The sequence below is a fragment of the Rhinoderma darwinii genome, chromosome 4 (assembly GCF_050947455.1).
Source record: "Rhinoderma darwinii isolate aRhiDar2 chromosome 4, aRhiDar2.hap1, whole genome shotgun sequence".
Lineage (NCBI taxonomy): Eukaryota > Metazoa > Chordata > Amphibia > Anura > Rhinodermatidae > Rhinoderma > Rhinoderma darwinii.
Window position 1 is genome coordinate 395,300,678 of NC_134690.1, and position 19,268 is coordinate 395,319,945.

The following is a 19,268-nucleotide window of genomic DNA, read 5'->3' on the forward strand; positions in this document are numbered from 1 at the left end:
TGTCCTGCGTATAATGTATATAAGTGTCCCGCGTATAATGTATATAAGTGTCCTGCATATAATGTATATAAGTGTCCTGCATATAATATATATAAGTGTCCCGCATATAATATATATAAGTGTCCCGCATATAATGTATATAAGTGTCCTGAATATAATGTATATAAGTGTCCTGCATATAATGTATAGAAGTGTCCTGCATATAATGTATCTAAGTGTCCCGCATATAATGTATATAAGTGTCCCGCATATAATGTATATAAGTGTCCTGCATATAATGTATATAAGTGTCCCGCATATAATGTATATAAGTGTCCCGCATATAATGTATATAAGTGTCCCGCATATAATGTATATAAGTGTCCCGCATATAATGTATATAAGTGTCCCGCATATAATGTATAGAAGTCTCCTGCATATAATGTATATAAGTGTCCTGCATATAATGTATATAAGTGTCCTGCGTATAATGTATATAAGTGTCCAGCGTATAATGTATATAAGTGTCCCGCATATAATGTATATAAGTGTCCTGCATATAATATATATAAGTGTCCCGCATATAATGTATATAAGTGTCCTGAATATAATGTATATAAGTGTCCTGCATATAATGTATAGAAGTGTCCTGCATATAATGTATCTAAGTGTCCCGCATATAATGTATATAAGTGTCCTGCATATAATGTATATAAGTGTCCTGCATATAATGTATATAAGTGTCCCGCATATAATGTATATAAGTGTCCTGCATATAATGTATAGAAGTGTCCTGCATATAATGTATAGAAGTGTCCCGCATATAATGTATATAAGTGTCCCGCATATAATGTATAGAAGTGTCCTGCATATAATGTATATAAGTGTCCCGCATATAATGTATATAAGTGTCCTGCATATAATGTATATAAGTGTCCTGCATATAATGTATAGAAGTGTCCTGCATATAATGTATATAAGTGTCCCGCATATAATGTATATAAGTGTCCTGCATATAATGTATATAAGTCTCCCGCATATAATGTATATAAGTGTCCCGCATATAATGTATATAAGTGTCCTGCATATAATGTATATAAGTGTCCTGCATATAATGTATAGAAGTGTCCTGCACTTCTTTGACGAGGCAGTCATTTTACGCGTCGTCGGTTGACAGCTGTCAAACGACGACGCGTAAATTACAGGTCGTCTGCACAGTACGTCGGCAAACCCATTCAAATGAATGGGCAGATGTTTGCCGACGTATTGCAGCCCTATTTTCAGGCGTAAATAGAGGCATAATACGCCTTGTTTACGCCTGAATATAGGTGGTGTGAACCCAGCCTAACAAGGAAACATTTTCATTTGCATTTCCATGGAACGGGAATCATGCCTTGTAACAGATCTCCTCCTAAGCAACTCTGACATTACAGGAGCAGGTGAAACACAACACATTAACTAAACTAGAATGTATCCTCTAATCGATGGGCCCAGGGGGGGCCTCCTGCAGAGATGAGGCTCTGTCCACATTACATCTGGCCCATATAATCAAGGCTAAAAAAAAATCTTTAAAAAAAAAAGAAGCTATATGTTTTTGTGGCACTGCAGCAGGTTACGCAATTCAAAAAATGATATCCAGATGTAGACATTTCAGTAGACCTTTCACTCTTGTGGCTTACACTTACCCAAAAGAAACTTATGGAAAGGTAACAGTATATGTTTGTATATTTTTGTAGCCTAAGTTCTCATGCACAGCTGCACGGGCCATTATAAGGTCTGTAGGGGATCTGAGAGGAAAAAAACACTTTTAAAATCTGAGGTATGGGTCCAAAGACCTCGGCCGTATTTCGGCTCCATACAACTCAGAACTTTTTACGGAGCTACGTATGAGGCCTAAGGTTAAGGCCGAGCAGCGGCCGCTACGTGTGGACTAACCCTAAGACAGATACCTTGTGTATGAACAACCATTTCTACGCATCTACTGTTTTTGGATTTCTCTCTGAACGGTGATTCTTCTGATCCGACCATGTCCACTATCCGCCTCCACCACCATCTCCTTTCACGGATCCCTATTTTTCTTTAGCTACAATTTGTGAAAAATTGCAAAAAAAATGCAGTGGTTTCACAAAACGACAACGTTTTTGCCTAAATTTTGCTACAATTTAAACAAAAAATCACAGCAGTAACTTTTTCATTTTTATTAAAAAACACTATGTATTTTGCAGCGAAAAACTAGGACCTGTAAAATAATATACAGCAGTGTAGGGGGAAAGTAGTGGGAACAAAAGATGCGCATTAGGGAAACCCCATTCGCACATGGAGGAAAACATCTGCAAGGATTTTCTAATCTTCAGTATTTTTGTTTCTACTACAGAAATCTGCGGTCAAATCTGCCAGAAAATCTACACAAGCATGAGGGAGCCCAGTGGCGTAGCTATTGGGGTCGCAGCGGTCGCACTTGTGACTGGGCATCTAAGCCTGAGGGGCCCACAGGCCCCCGTTGCCATACCACATGCTTGTTAAATAAATTTTCTGTGGCGTGAAGCCGGCACTTCCTGGTTACGGTCACATGGTACACTTAGTGTACCATGTGACCGTGTTGTCACGTGACACGTCTTCCAGCCAGTGCAGTGGAAGAGCCGGTGCCGAGGACTCTAGGTGAGCTGCAGAGTCTGTATTGTAATGTGTTGTGTTGTGTTGTATTGTATTGTAATGTGTTGTGTTGTAATGTGTTGCCTTGTAATGTATTGTATTGCCTTGTAATGTATTGTGTTATATTGTGCTGTTTGCGGTGGAGAGGGGGCCCACCCCCCCCGCAATATCAGCCCCCCATACAGTATAATGCCCCCATATGTGCATAATAGAAAAATAGCACAATTACTTACCTATCCCCGTTCCCATGTCGGGTGGAGGATCCTTCGCCTCCTCCAGTGTGTGATATGAGTGACTCGGCGCAGACAGGCGCGATGATGTCGCTACATCCCGCCAGCCTGTGTCGAGCCGCAATTACAGCCCCCCTCCTCTCTTCACCGCAAACTGCACAATACAACACAATACATTACACACTGTGGGTCGCGTCCCCCTGGGGGTTCGCGTGAAGACCTCCGGGGGGTCGCGAGTCACTCACCGAGGTCCCGGTTCCATTCAATGCTCGAGCAAGGAGCTGACATCTCCTTGATCCAGCATTCACTGTTCCCTGAGCGGCTCGACACAGGCTGGCGGGATGTAGCGACATCATCGCGCCTGTCTGCGCCGAGTCACTCATAGCACACACTGGAGGAGACGAAGGATCCTCCACCCGACATGGGAACGGGGATAGGTAAGTAATTGTGCTATTTTTCTATTATGCACATATGGAGGCATTATACTGTATGGGGGGCTGATATTGCGGGGGGGGGCATTATACTGCATGGGGGGCTGATATGGCATGGGGGGCTGATAAGATGGGGGGCCATTATACTGCATGGGGGAATTATACTGTATGGGGGGCTGATATGGGGGGAATTATACTGTGTGGGGAGCTCATATGGGGGGCATTATACTGTATGGGAAGCTCATATGGGGGGAATTATACTGTATGGGAAGCTCATATGGGGGGAATTATACTGTATGGGGAGCTGATATGGGGGCATTATACTGTATGGGGAGCTCATATGGGGGGCATTATACTGTATGGGGAGCTGATATGGGGGGCATTATACTGTATGGGGAGCTCATATGGGGGGCATTATACTGTATGGGGAGCTCATATGGGGGGCATTATACTGTATGGGGAGCATTATACTGTATGGGGAGCTGATATGGGGAGCATTATACTGTATAGGGAGCGGATATAGGGGCATTATACTGTATGGGGAGCTCATATGGGGGCATTATACTGTATGGGGGCTGATATGGGGGCATTATACTGTATGGGGAGCTGATATGGGAGGCATTATACTGTATGGGGAGCTGATACGGAGGGGCATTATACTGTATAGGGAGCTGATATGGGAGGCTTTATACTGTATGGGGGCTGATATGGGAGGCATTATACTGTATAGGGAGCTAATATGGGAGGCATTATACTGTATGGGGAGCTCATATGGGGGGCATTATACTGTATGGGAAGCTCATGTGGGGGGCATTGTACTGTATGGGGAGCTGATATGGGGGCATTTTACTGTATGGAGAGCTTATATGAGGGCATTATACTGTATGTGGAGCTGATATGGGGGCATTATACTGTATTGGGGCTGATATGGGGGGCACTATAATGTAAGGGGAGCTCATATGGGCGACATTATACTGTATGGGGAGCTCATATAGGGGGCATTGTACTGTATGGGAAGCTGATATGGGCGGCATTATACTGTATGGGGGCTGATATTGGGGGCATTATACTGTATGGGGAGCTGATATGGGGGGCATTATACTGTATGGGGGCTGATATGGGGGGCACTATACTGTATGGGGCAGCTATGTGGGGCATTATACTGTGGGGGCTGATATGGGGAGCATTATACGGTATGGGGCATTATTCTGTCTGGGGCAGCTATGGGAGCATTATACTGTGTGGGGGCATTATACTATGGGGGCTGTTGGGCAAGGCTTCTGGGCATAGGCACGCGCAGGGGTCTGATGATGGTGGTGTTGGGGAGGGGTAGGGGGCCCAAGCTGAGTTCTTGCACCCGGGCCCATGAACCTTTAGCTACGCCCCTGAGGAAGCCCATTGAAAAGTTTGCTATGGGGCCCAGTATTTTGTAGTTATTCCCCTGGGGACAAACAAACAGTCAAAACTCTTAATTCTGAGGAAACAAATATCATAACTCCAAGAGAAAAGTTCTACCTAAAAAGTCAAAATAGTGAAGGAAAAAGTCATCAAAAAGTCATAAAAACTGTTGGCCCCAGAGCTCTTCTATACTGATAATCAGGGCCGGATTAAGCTTGGCGGAGGCCCTTGGGCAAAAAATTGTCCCTGTCTATTGAACTCTGTGGGAGTTAAGGAGATAGCCAAGTCAGTGACTTCTTAGACATAAAAAGAGGGAGACACATGCACGTGTCCCTCCCTTTATCATCTAGATAGAATTGCTTAAAAAGCCGTCAGGGGATCACGGTTTCCTGAGAGGTGGGGGTCCCACAGGCCTCTTCACCTCTGAGCAGTCCCCTAGGTCTATAATGACTACCTAAAGGGTAACGTAATAGATATATAGTTAAACATCAGAAATAAAAATTAGATACGGCCCCGGTGGAGGCCCCGGCCCTGCTGATAATATAAATGTACATACATGCAAAAATATACAAACCTTGATGGATCTACAAGTCGATATATTGTTCCATATGGTGATAAAGATGTTGGTTCTGATGTAGAGAGAAAATACAGTTCTCCTGTTAAAATTAGAGAAGATGTACAAATTAAAATATATATATCTTTTTTTATAAAAAGGATGTGTGTCAGGTTACAGGTTAATGCATATACATTAAATGGAATAAAAATGGGGATAACGGAACAAGAGAAGGACCTGGGTATTCTGGTTACAAATAAGATAAGCAGCGGCACTCAATGTCAGGCAGCAGCTGCAAAAGCAAATAGGATTTCAAGGTGTGTAAAAAGAGAGATGGAAACCGTGATTCAGATGTAATATTACCACTATAAATGCCTTGTAAGGCGACATATTGAATATGTAATTCAGTTTTGGGCTCCATATAGTAAAAAGGATATAGGAGAGTTGGAGAGGGTTAAAGGCGAGTGACTAGATTATTAAATGGGACGGGAGGTGTCTCTTACAAGGAAGCTAGAAAAATTGAGGTTAGAAAAATTAGGCTTGTTCAGCTTGGAAAAAAGACATCTTAGGCTGGGTTCCCACGTAGCGTAAACGCTGAGGAATTTCCGCAACGGAATTCCACGCAGACATTCCACAGTATTTACAGTAGCAGCAAAATAGATAAGAAAATCTCATTCCCACGCTGCGGAAAAAAAACATAGCGTGCTGCTCATGTCTACTGCCGTCACTTCAATCCTCGGAAAGGTAGGTCCGGGGCCCATTAGAGATTTTGCATTTCACGTTATGCCTCTGCCTCCTCCCTATGTGCTCATAGCAGATGAAGGTGCCGTCTCTATGTGGGATACGCTCTTGCTTTATTAATTTATGGGCTTTATATTTGAAGAATAAGCGGGAATAATACTCTTCTGTGCCACATACGCTGTGTTTGCTGTCATGGACTCACCGGCTTCATCTTCTGCAAAGGAGATGATGAACTTGCTGTAGGTGTTGATCAGATTTGGGAACGCACAGACGGTTGAGTCTCCCATACAAATATCCTGCTTGGTCCATTGTTTAGTGGTCTCATCCTCGTGTAATGCCATCAGCCGTCTAGATAATAAAACCCAAAGACTGAAAGTCGTCTAATGCCCCTTATAACAATACTGAGAGCAATATATCAACCTCCATGGTGAGCCACCTCCGCAGACTCTCCTATCTATCTATCTATCTCATATCTATTTATCTCATATCTATCTATCTATCTATCTATCTATCTCATATTCTATCTATCTATCTATCTATCTCATATATCTATCTATCTATTTATCTGATATCTATCTAACTAGCACATTTTATCTAAACTTACCCATTCATGAAGTCTCCAAATATATACAGGCCATTTAGATTTGGAGATTCACAACCTCGATAGATATAACCACCAGTGACCGATTTACCAACATTGTGCCCATAGGCAAAAATTGGCGGAACATCATCTATTAAAGATAAATCATTTAAAATGTAATTCATTATTTTAAAAAAGCAACATCTGAAATGCAGATCACATTTTTTTTTTCTACTGAAATCTCTCGGGATATAATGTAAATGACAAAAAAATTCCAGATATTCCATATGCCCTGCTATTGTATAAACATAGTTAGGTTGTGGTAGTGAATCAAATGCTATAATATCCTATGACGCTTAAGACATCTAAAGCTCTGTTCACATCTTGTTTTTGCTTTCCGTCGGTGGTCTACATCAAGAGGATCTCCCGAAGTAAACCTATGAAGGAAGGCTGCCTCATATGGCATTGTTTAGGCGTACAGTGGCATATGTTGCCCATTGACTCCAATTGTAAAAGAATGTATACCCCATGGTATATGTTTTTCTTACTGTGTGCCTCTCTATTAGAAAGCCTGAGTATCTGAATACTATAGTTCCTTCTATGGTTCTGGACACATTTTGTTTTCCATATAAAATGAAAAATAATTACTTTGATCTACAGAATCCAAGAACACAAAAATGATCACTTACGTAATGAAGAGTTGAGGCAAAGCATTATGTCAAAACATTCAAATCCCTCCTTGGCCCGCCAACCATAGTTTCCACCTTTTGTAATGAGGTCAACTTCTTCATAACGACTTTGGCCAACATCACCACAAAAGATCCTCCCTCTTCCTTTCCCAGTCACCGGATCTCCTTGGTCAACAGAACATCTCCACATATTTCTTACTCCATAAGCGTAGACCTCCGGAGCAGCCGAACGATCAGAAACAAATGGATTATCTGGTGGGATTCCATAGGGTTTTCCAGCGGCTCTTGCACCATCTACATCTATCCGTAGAGCTTTACCCAACAAGGCGCTTCTGGAAACAGAATGCAGAAGTTTAGAAGTATTAGAGTTGGGGTAGGTATAGAAGTTTGAACATCGATCCAGAAATGGAGGAGAAGCGACATTTGAGTATTGTGGAAGAATACAGATTTTGAAGGATTTCTTTCAAGAACAATTCCACCTGTTGTATAGTCACACTATATAATCTTTACAGTAAGACTGAGGTAGCTAAAGGAGTGGCAACCACATGGATGCCATATTGTGGCACTCAAAAGTGTTGTCACTTCTTTTCCCCTCCACGAAAGAGAAACTACTGTAGATTCTCTTTTCCTTAGGGGTGGACCCACCAAGGTTAAGATGTTTTAATTCCGAAAAACCCAATCCCAGACCTTGGTTGATTTTTTTAAAATATCCCTTAATACTGCGTCTATACAGGAAAACAGATTGCAACTAAATCAAGTTTGACTGGAAATACTCCAGACTAGAGTAACTCAAAATAGAAGGAAATGGGATGTCCATTATCTCCCAGAATTCTTCTAAATTTTGAGCTTCCCTAAAATAGTTAAAGCAATTTTGGATGCTTCTTTATACTTGTCTGACACTTGTCTGGCTACTTTACTTGAATTGGTTCATATTGAGTTTGGGACTATTTGGACGCATACCAGACCAGCATGACGTATGGACTATTGAGTGCTGGACTAAAGAAACTATTACATCTTAAAATGGAGGAGAAAGAATTGATATCTCTTACTTGTTCTGTCCATTTCCAAATTCTCCATGTGGATCTCCAAGCTCCCCTCCATCTCCTGTGAATATGTACAGATATCCGTCTACACCAAAAAGTAATTGCCCCCCATTGTGGTTTCTAGCTGGTTCCACGATCTCCAGAATAATTCTGTGGAGAACACAACACAAATGAATATTGAGTAGAGCAATTTTATTAAGAAACATTACATGTCTTACATTTTTTTATTCAGAAATATATTAGATAAAGATTATGATACACCTTAAAGGGTCTATACGGGGGGTTGTGGCCCTCACCAGTACTCAAAAACAAACAGTTTTTAGCATTTAGCTATGAGCCCGTACCCCTTTAGTGAGGGTCGGAGATTGCCATAACATTACTTTACAAGCAACATTGATGAGAATGGTCAATTATCAAATGTACAATGCAGTTCCAATTACCTTTCAGAATTTTGATCTGCCTTATTTATGTCAAAGGGCAACACTCGGAATTCACTTATTCGGATTTTCTCCACATATTCATCATCAAGTATAGAGTAATAAACATAAAATTTCCCATTCCTCCGGAATTTTGGATGAAAAGTCATTGAAAGAAATCCGCGCTCATCTCCATGCCAGGGACTTGAAACTACGCTCCCCTGCAGGTATAGGAAAGGTTCTTCTAATCGTCCACCATTGGGTAAGTAGACCCAAACGATACCAACCTGCTCAGCCACAAACATTCTATGAGTACCGTCATTAGCATGGATCATCAAGACAGGGTTCCTCAGCCCGTTGGCCACCTCCACTAAGCACATTTTGAGGCACCCTTCTTGGTCTTCGACCACGGCCCCAAGGTTGTTATTCAGGTCCATGTTTTGTATCACATCTGGAAAACAATAGTCTTGATCTGGTAATTCAAGGACATGGCAAAATTGATCTCTGTCTTTTGCAGACTCTAATATGGTCTTGTCATCCGTCATTAGTGAGATGGTGCTATGGCAATTAAAATAAAATTCTGAGCAATATGGAAAGCAGAGGCCGGGAAGAACCATCAGTGGTGTTCTGGGGTCTTCAGCATCATATAGATGGGCAGCATATGGAGAGCATTCCTGGAAGAAAATCACATGTAGGGTTAATCAACAACATATAGTATTGAAGGAATGTTAACAATATAATTATTAACCCTCTTTGTAATCTGGTAGTCTTCCAATTTTTGCTTGAAATCTTTTGCTTGAAGTCTGAAAATTCATCATTCTTAGATACAGGGGTTTTAGATACATTTAGATTAAATGAATACATATGTCCAGACAAAAAGTCAAAATTTTCCCTTTGCCAATACTAGTTATAGAGCAGTGATCCCCAACCACCGGGCCGTGGATCATTTGGAACTGGGCCGCGGTATCTGGTATCCGCCCCGGTGGCTGCAGGGAATTCCGGGCGAAAAACCACACCAAATTGCAGTGCAGTTTTTCACCCGGAACGTCCGCTGCGGAAAACTGCCTACTAGCAGACCGGCTTCCTGGGATGACGTTTCATCCCATGTGACCGCCGTTACAGCCTGTGATTGGCTGCAGCGTTCACCTGGGATGAATTGCCATCCCAGGGGGCCGGCTTGGAGCAAGAAACAGACTTCTAAGTAGAAGATTTATTTTTTTCTGAGTTGCGTTTTTTGCGACAGAATCGCTGCGATTCCATCGCAATAAACGCACAAATGCTATTTTTTGGGGGATTTTTGCCTCCCCATTGAATTCAATGGGGAAAATCTGCAACAAATAAGCAGCGTTTACACAAATTCAATTGACATGTTGTGTAATAAAAAACTGCACCGCAGGTCAATTTCTGAGCGGTTTTCCACTCACTGTTTACGCATCGTGTGGATGAGATTTGTTCTATCTCATCCACTTTGCTGCTACTGTATTATGCTATGGTTTTTTCTGCAACTAATTCCGTTGCGGAAAATCTGCAGCATTTATGCAACGTGTGAACTGACCCTAAACATCTGCCCATTGATTTCAATGGGAAAAAACGGTGTTTCGTTACAACGGGGCGTTTTTTTACGCGCCCATTTGAAAAAACGGTGCGGATGAAAACGCCCCGTAAAAAAAAGTGCATGTCACTGCTTGGGCCATTTTTGGAGCCGTTTTTTCATTGGGTCAATAGAAAATCAGCTCCAAAAACGCATCAAGAAACGTTTGATGCTTAAAAAAAACGGCTGAAAATCAGAGGCAGTTTTCCCTTGAAAACAGCTCCGTATTTTACAGCCGTTTTTTGTTTAGTGTGTGAAAATACCCTAAGGGGCACAGGGAATACAAAGTATCTACTTTCTATATACTTTGTGAATATAAATATATATATATATATATATGTATACACTGTGACAGAGTGAAGGAGAATGAGAGGAGATGACAAGAGGGAAAAGCTTGTTTACAAACAATCTTTTCAGAGATCACCATGATTGGTTAATCACGGTGATCACGGCAGTCAGAGAGCAGGTTGCTGGGGAGAAGGTGACACTGAAAGTGCCGGTGTCAGAGCGCTCTCCTATACCGGCACAAGCAGAGGACTGTAGATTCACGCCCTGGCTGAACGGGGCATATGCGCCTGGACGTGAAAATTGGTGGCGTGAAGGAGTTAATTATGATTTTTATTATTATTATTATTATTATTATTATTATAACAGTGACTGTCTCATTTTTACTTCTGGTTGGATGTAAAGGGCTTGTCCAGGATTAGAAAAACATCATTTCTTCCGTCCAGTGCTCCTCCCTTTTAAAGGGAGACTGTCACCAATTTTGGTCCCCACACATCACTAAAACGGCTATATAGGTGTAGAGGATACACATTTTATCATACCTATGTTGGCAATCATACTGCAAGCAGCACTAGCAAGATTATATTTTAACCCTCACACACAGTATGCTAATGAGATTAAAAGTGTCCGTTTCCCTCAACTCCTCCACTTTGCTCTTGAGTGACAGCTGTAGCGGATAGCACATAATGATGCAGGACCCCACGCCTAAATCCTCATCAAATCCACTGACATTACGCATCCGATACAAGTGAAGAATGTATTTAGAATTACAGTCACATGCTCCAGAAAAATCCTTTAAAATCCGCAGCATGCTCATTGTTTGCGCGGATTCGTCATGGACAGCCACAGATTAGCCCCATTGAACCCTCTGGCACATTTGCAACGAAAATCCCAGTGTCAGCCTAGGATTTCTGCCATGGATTATTTTTAAAAATCCACATCGGATTTGTCTATGACAAGTCCTGAACGTGTGAACATAGCCTTAAAGCGGTATTCCCATCACGGACAATGTCTGATGGATGCGGGACCTCACCTATGTCTACAATGGAAACCCCTGACTCCAATTCTTCCTTTGTCTGCTGTCATTGAACTGCGGCCACTACCTTACAACGTGAGCGGGCTTTCCAAAAACAGCCAAGCGCGTAGAAGTGTATGGGTGTTACGGAAACAGTGTAGCATAGTGAGCCTCGCTGTTTTTATAGCTCCGAGTCCTGGAAACAGCGTAGCTCACTGTACTAGGGTCTTATCGTTACTCCCATTCACTTCTATGGGAATTCCGGAAACCGCGCAGCAAAATGCGCTTGGCTGTTACCAGAAAACCAGACCAACTCTTTAGGCAGTGGCCGGAGCCCAGACACAGATAGGTCGGGGGTCAGAGGCCCCGTTCTAGAGACAGGTGCGGGTCTCAGAGGTGGGACCTGCATCTATCGGACATTTATAGCATGGATTGCTTATTGTATATTACATGGGGAGGGCAATTTATGCTTAAAAAATAAAACAATGCAATGCCTTGAACCCATCGGCAACATTGGACCTACATTTACGGCGCTGGCGCTATGTAGTTAGCAGCAAGCGCCGTAAATGTACGTATGTAGCATATTCGTAATAAAGAAGAAAACATGGACCGCACATCCACATACACATTGATCTATAGCTACTAAGCCAGAAACTTTTATATAAACATGAACATGAGGTTCTTTGTTAACATTTTGATCAAATTGTTTATAAGCCCACTTGCCTCTTCACAGCGACCTCTTTAAAGTGGGTCCCAACTCTATTAGTTGCAGCATCGCATGGCGGCATCCGCTACTGCAACACTTGACCTGCAGAGGGAGCAACCCAGAGGCCCAAAAACACCGGTGCTGCCACGCCAGTAGCATATTACAGCTGACGCTCTACTGCAATGGCCGGAATCAGAGATAAATCCAATCCTGGCTGTTTAACCCCTCAGATGCCATGGTCTATAGTGCCCACGGCATCTAAGTGGTTAGACAAAGGGAGGGGGGACCCTCTGTCACCTCATCATTGCCAATGGGTTGCCATGGCAGCCAGGAGCCCAAAGAAAGCTAAAAAAACAAAACCCATAAAACAATGGTGGAATGGCTTTTTTTTCCACTCTCCCATCACATTTTTTTTCAAAATAAAAGTTGTACAATATATTATATGTAGTTTAAAATGGTGTTATTAAAAAAACATACAACTTGTCGAGCAAAAACCAAGCTCTCATGTCCACGGAAAAATAAAAAAGTTTTGGCTCTTGAGATGCTGGGAGGAAAAAACGACAAAAAAAAAAAAACCTGGCAGCGTCCTTAAGGGGTTAAAGGGGTTGTACTATCGGGAACATTTATGACATATACACAGGATATGTCATAAATGGCAGATATAGTAGATGTGGGTCCTATCTCTAGAACGGGGCCCCCTAAACCCTGTTCTACTGCTCTGTGTTCCCGCTGATGCGTTTGATTCACGACCATGAAGATTAAACCAGCGTCGCTCGCTGAGCGACGCTGTTTCCGTAGTTGTGAATGGCAGTTATGGAAGTCATGCGAGCTACGCTGTTCCCGTAACTACCATTCAGTTCTATGGGACTTACGGAAACAGTGTAGCTCAGCGAGCGATGCGGTTTTCTTCTTCATTGTCGGAATTCACCTGCGTCAGTCGCAACACAGAGCAGTAGAACGGGGTTTAGGGGGCCCCGTTCTAGAGATAGGTGGGACCCGCATCTATCTGACATTTATAACATTTCCTGTGGCTATGTCATAAATATCCCTGATGGGAAAACCCCTTTAAATAACAGGAGGCAGTTTGATGAATGAGCATCTGACAGAAATCCTGTCGTACTTCCGAGACCTAGGATTAGATCTGCTCTATAGGACGGGATTGGTGCAGGGTATAAGGTACATTGCCCAATATGACAACAGCAAAATGTGAGTACGGCAGGAAATGCTGGGATAAAATAACGTTATGAGTAAAGTTGCTTCAAAGCAGAAAGTCAACACGGGGCAGATATATCTGAAGGGGAACATAAACCTCATCTGCTCAGGACAGGCAGTAAACACAACCTCTCTGGATCAGGATTACTGGGGGGAACATTACAGGCCCCTATTTTGTTTACAAAAATAGAAAAATCCTAAATTGACCATAATGCTACATTTGTAATAATTTTACTTAAAGGGGGTCTCCATTTCTTGTAAATAAAGTAATTTAAAATAGCACTGGATGTGCTCACTGTGTAATATGCCTTGGGCTTCACAATAGTGTCTGCAGGATATTATCACAGTCACACATACATATACACAAAAATACTTGTATATACATACAATCACTCACATACATACATATACACAAAAATACTTATATACATACAATCACTCACTCACTCACTCACTCACACATACATACATACATACATAAATACATACAGTCAATCGCACATACATACAATCACTCATACATACATACATACATACAATCAATCACACACATACATATACATACATACATACAATCACTCACACATACATACATACATACATACATACATACATATATATACATACATATTATAACTCACACATACATACATACATACATACATACATACATACAATCACACACACATACATACATACATACATAAATACATATACATACAATCACTCACACATAAATACATACATACATACAATCACATACACATACATACATACATACATACATACATACATTCATACAGTACAATCACTCACACATACCTGCAGACATACAATCACATATACATACATACATACAATCACTCACACATACATACATACATACAATCACTCACACATACATAAATACATACAATCACACATGCATACATACATACATACATACATGTATATATAATCACTCACACATACATACAATCACTCACACACACATACACACAAACAATCACCCACACATACATACATACATACATACATACATACAATCAATCACTCACACATACATCAATACATACAATCACACATGCACACATACATACATACATACATACATACATACAAGCATACATATATATATATAAATATACATATAATCACTCACACATACAATCACACACACACACACATACATATATACATACAATCACTCACAAATAAATACATACATACATACATACATACATACATACAATCACACATACATACATACATACATACATACATATAATCACTCACACATACATTCATATGCATACATAAAATCACTTATACGTACGTACGTACGTACGTACGTACGTACGTACGTACGTACGTACGTACGTACGTACGTACGTACGTACGTACAATCACTCACACACACACATACATAAATACATATACATACAATCACTCACACATGAATAAATACATTCATACATACATACATACATACATTCATACAGTACAATCACTCACACATACCTGCATACATACATACATACATACATACAATCACTCACACACACATACATAAATACATATACATACAATCACTCACACATGAATAAATACATACATACATACAATCACATACACATACATACATACATTCATACAGTACAATCACTCACACATACCTGCAGACATACAATCACATATACATACATACATACATACATACATACATACAATCACTCACACATACATACATACATACAATCACTCACACATACATAAATACATACATACATACACACTTATATATACATACATATCACTCACACATACATACATACATACATACATATATATATATATATATATATATATATATATACACATACTGTACATACATACAACCACACACATATATATACATACAATCACTCACACATACATACATACAATCACTCATACATACATACATACATATAATCACACATACATACATACATACATACATATAATCACTCACACATACATTCATATGCATACATAAAATCACTTACACACACATACATAAATACATATACATACAATCACTCACACATGAATAAATAAATACATACATACAATCACATACACATACATACATACATACATACATTCATACAGTAGAATCACTCACACATACCTGCAGACATGCAATCACATATACATACATACATACATACATACATACAATCACTCACACATACATACATACATACATACATACATACATACATACAATCACTCACTCACACATACATAAATACATACAATCACACATGCATACATACATGTATATATACATACATGCATACAAGCATACATATATATATATATATATATATATATATAATCACTCACACATACAATCACTCACACACACATACACACATATAATCACCCACACATACATACATACATACATACAATCACTCACACATACATAAATACATACAATCACACATGCATGCATACATACATACATACATACATACAAGCATACATATATATAAATATACATATAATCACTCACACATACAATCACACACACATACATACATACAAGCATACATATATATATAAATATACATCTAATCACTCACACATACAATCTCACACACACACACACACACACACACACACATACATACATACATACATACAATCACTCACAAATAAATAAATACATACATACATACATACAATCACTCATACATACATACATACATACAATCACTCACACACACACACATACATAAATACATATACATACAATCACTCACACATGAATAAATACATACATACATACATACAATCACATACATACATACATACATACAGTACAATCACTCACACATACCTGCATACATACAATCAATCACATATACATACATACATACATACATACATACATAAAATCACTCACACACATACATAAATACATATACATACAATCACTCACACATGAATAAATAAATAAATACATACATACAGACATACAATCATATACACATACATACATACAGTACAATCACACACATACCTGCAAACATACAATCACATATACATACATACATACATACAATCACTCACACATGAATAAATAAATAAATACATACATACATACATACAATCATATACACATACATAAATAAATACATAAATACATACATACAATCACCCACACATACATAAATACATACAATCACACATGCATACATACATGTATACATACATACATACATACATACATACAAGCATACATATATATAATCACTCACACATACAATCACTCACACACACATACAATCACCCACACATACATACATACATACATACAATCACTCACACATACATAAATACATACAATCACACATGCATGCATACATACATACATACATACAAGCATACATATATATAAATATACATATAATCACTCACACATACAATCACACACACACACACACACACACACACACACACACATACATACATACATATAATCACTCACAAATACATGCATACATACAATCACACATATATACGCACATATAATCACACACATACATAAATACACATACTGTACATACATACATATATACATACATACAATCAGTCACATATACATACATACAATCACTCAGATAGATAGATAGATAGATAGATAGATAGATATGAGATAGATAGATAGCCACACAGACACATACATACATACATACATACATACATACATACATACAATCACTCACAGATAGATAAATGCACATACATACAATCATTCACACATACATACATACATACATACATACATACATATACACACTGTATATACATACATGCACACAAATAAATACATACATACACACAGACACAGATACAAACACATATAAATACATGGACACACACACATACACCATAAGCCCCACATTTATGTAAGCTACTGGGGCCTCATGAATGAAAATGAATGCTGACACAAATGGGAATGCAGTTTATATAATAGGTCCATTACGCAATAATTCAGTCCCCTAGATCAGACCTCAACGACTGCTGCAGAATCAAGGGTTTGTTTTTTTTTAAACATAGTCCATCAATTCTCAACGCATGTACATAGAGCTTTATGAGAGAACTCGGTCCTGTGTGTAAGACCTCATTCACACAGCCGCAATAAAGCCACATTTTGTCATCTATATTACACCACACGACTGGACCCCCCAACTTTGATTACCATAGGAACCTAATTTTTAAAGTCTCGCAAATAAAATTAGAGGTGGAACCTGATTGGTTACTATAAGCACCTCCTCCACTTTTCATTTGCACAGGTTTGAAAAAATCTCATCAAACAACAAAAATATAAAGAGGCCCAAGGGCTGATTACACTTTATAGACATAGCAAAGTTGAGTTTGTCATAAGGCACAACTATTCATTAAAACTCAACGTCAGCTCTGCTACATGTGTACAATGCCACATAAACAACAAACATGACCAAATACCTGGCACAAAATATCCTTGATGTATCCTCCGCACAGTTCCTGCTCCTTATAGTCAAAGTGGTCCATGATGGTCCAATATCTCTCGGCTATGGTGTTGTCCTTGTCTTGGTCGCAGCATCCAAATTCTTGATACTGGGAGCAAAATTCTAAGTGCACGGTGGGCTTGAAAGGGGGTCCAAAGTCTAAGCATTGGGGGTGACCAAAAACACCTTTCTTGAATAAGACAGGAATAATGAGGAGGATTCTCAGGACGGCTTTTTCCTTCCAGTCTACTAACATCAGCCTGGACCATCTTGAGGCTGGAACTGATGAAGTCATCTCCTCCAGGATGAGGTGCTCGCATGCTGTGTTCCAGTCTCAGTGTGTTCAGATATATCCCAGCCCCATACACTCCCCACTCCTACATCTTTATTACCTTTTGCTTTATGTTTCTCCTTGCCCAGCCCCTTCCCAGCTCCAAGTAAACCTCCTTACTGCTGATGAACTTCATCCTCAAGCCATCATACCCCTTGACGTTCCTTCTAATTTAAACCCCACCATCTGGAGAATCAGAACCTCCTAAGAGCAAAGGCTCTTTCAAATTCAACCAACCAGAACCCTACTCTGTACTGATGAGGAGCAACAACTCTGAAACAGTGCTGTCTACAGATGGCTTTCTATGGATTGACTATTATACTGTTTCAAGGCTCTATAAAGAATCGAACATTGACTTACAGGGTAGTCGCCTATAGGTGGCACTAGAGAGACAGTATTCTTTCTTCTGGAGAAGAGATATTTTGCATACTTTTCCCAGGAAGCATTGCCCTTAAGAATCTCTACTAACTGGATCTCCGCAAGGAGAATCCGAACCTTCCAAGCATTTAACCCTTTCAATGTTTCAGTGGACTTTACACAAACCATCAGCCCCAGCTGCTCCTCAACTGAATGTGAAATTCAATCATTGAAGACATTTTAAGATGGCTCCCCCCCAACCCCGAACTGCAACCATTTAGCAGCTGGAGGGCACTTTAGACGTATGTTTTTGTTTATTGCTTTGATGTGACCCTCGTAGTTTACAGTTTATAGACAGTATGAGCACAGGGGGATGTGGAACAAGTGCATTTCCTACAGATGAGTTCATCTTCTAGGTATTTTTTTTGTACAGTTATTCTCTGTATTTGCAGTCAATCAGATTTTATTTATTTTTATACTTACAGAGCATTAGAAAATAGAAATAGAATCCCTGA

At 39.8% G+C, this 19,268-nt stretch overlaps 1 protein-coding gene across 1 annotated transcript in view; it reads right to left on the reverse strand.

Annotated features, from left to right (window-relative positions):
* HHIPL2 (HHIP like 2) overlaps positions 1-18,360 on the reverse strand; it is a 30,724-nt gene extending 12,364 nt beyond the window's left edge. The window contains exons 1-7 of the mRNA XM_075863762.1: positions 18,043-18,360; positions 8,737-9,386; positions 8,303-8,446; positions 7,254-7,585; positions 6,589-6,715; positions 6,187-6,332; positions 5,265-5,346 (exon numbers count right to left, since the gene is read on the reverse strand). Coding sequence (XP_075719877.1) covers positions 5,265-5,346; positions 6,187-6,332; positions 6,589-6,715; positions 7,254-7,585; positions 8,303-8,446; positions 8,737-9,386; positions 18,043-18,360 — 1,799 coding nt within the window. The remainder of the gene's footprint in view (positions 1-5,264; positions 5,347-6,186; positions 6,333-6,588; positions 6,716-7,253; positions 7,586-8,302; positions 8,447-8,736; positions 9,387-18,042) is intronic.
* Between the last annotated feature and the right edge of the window lie 908 nt (positions 18,361-19,268).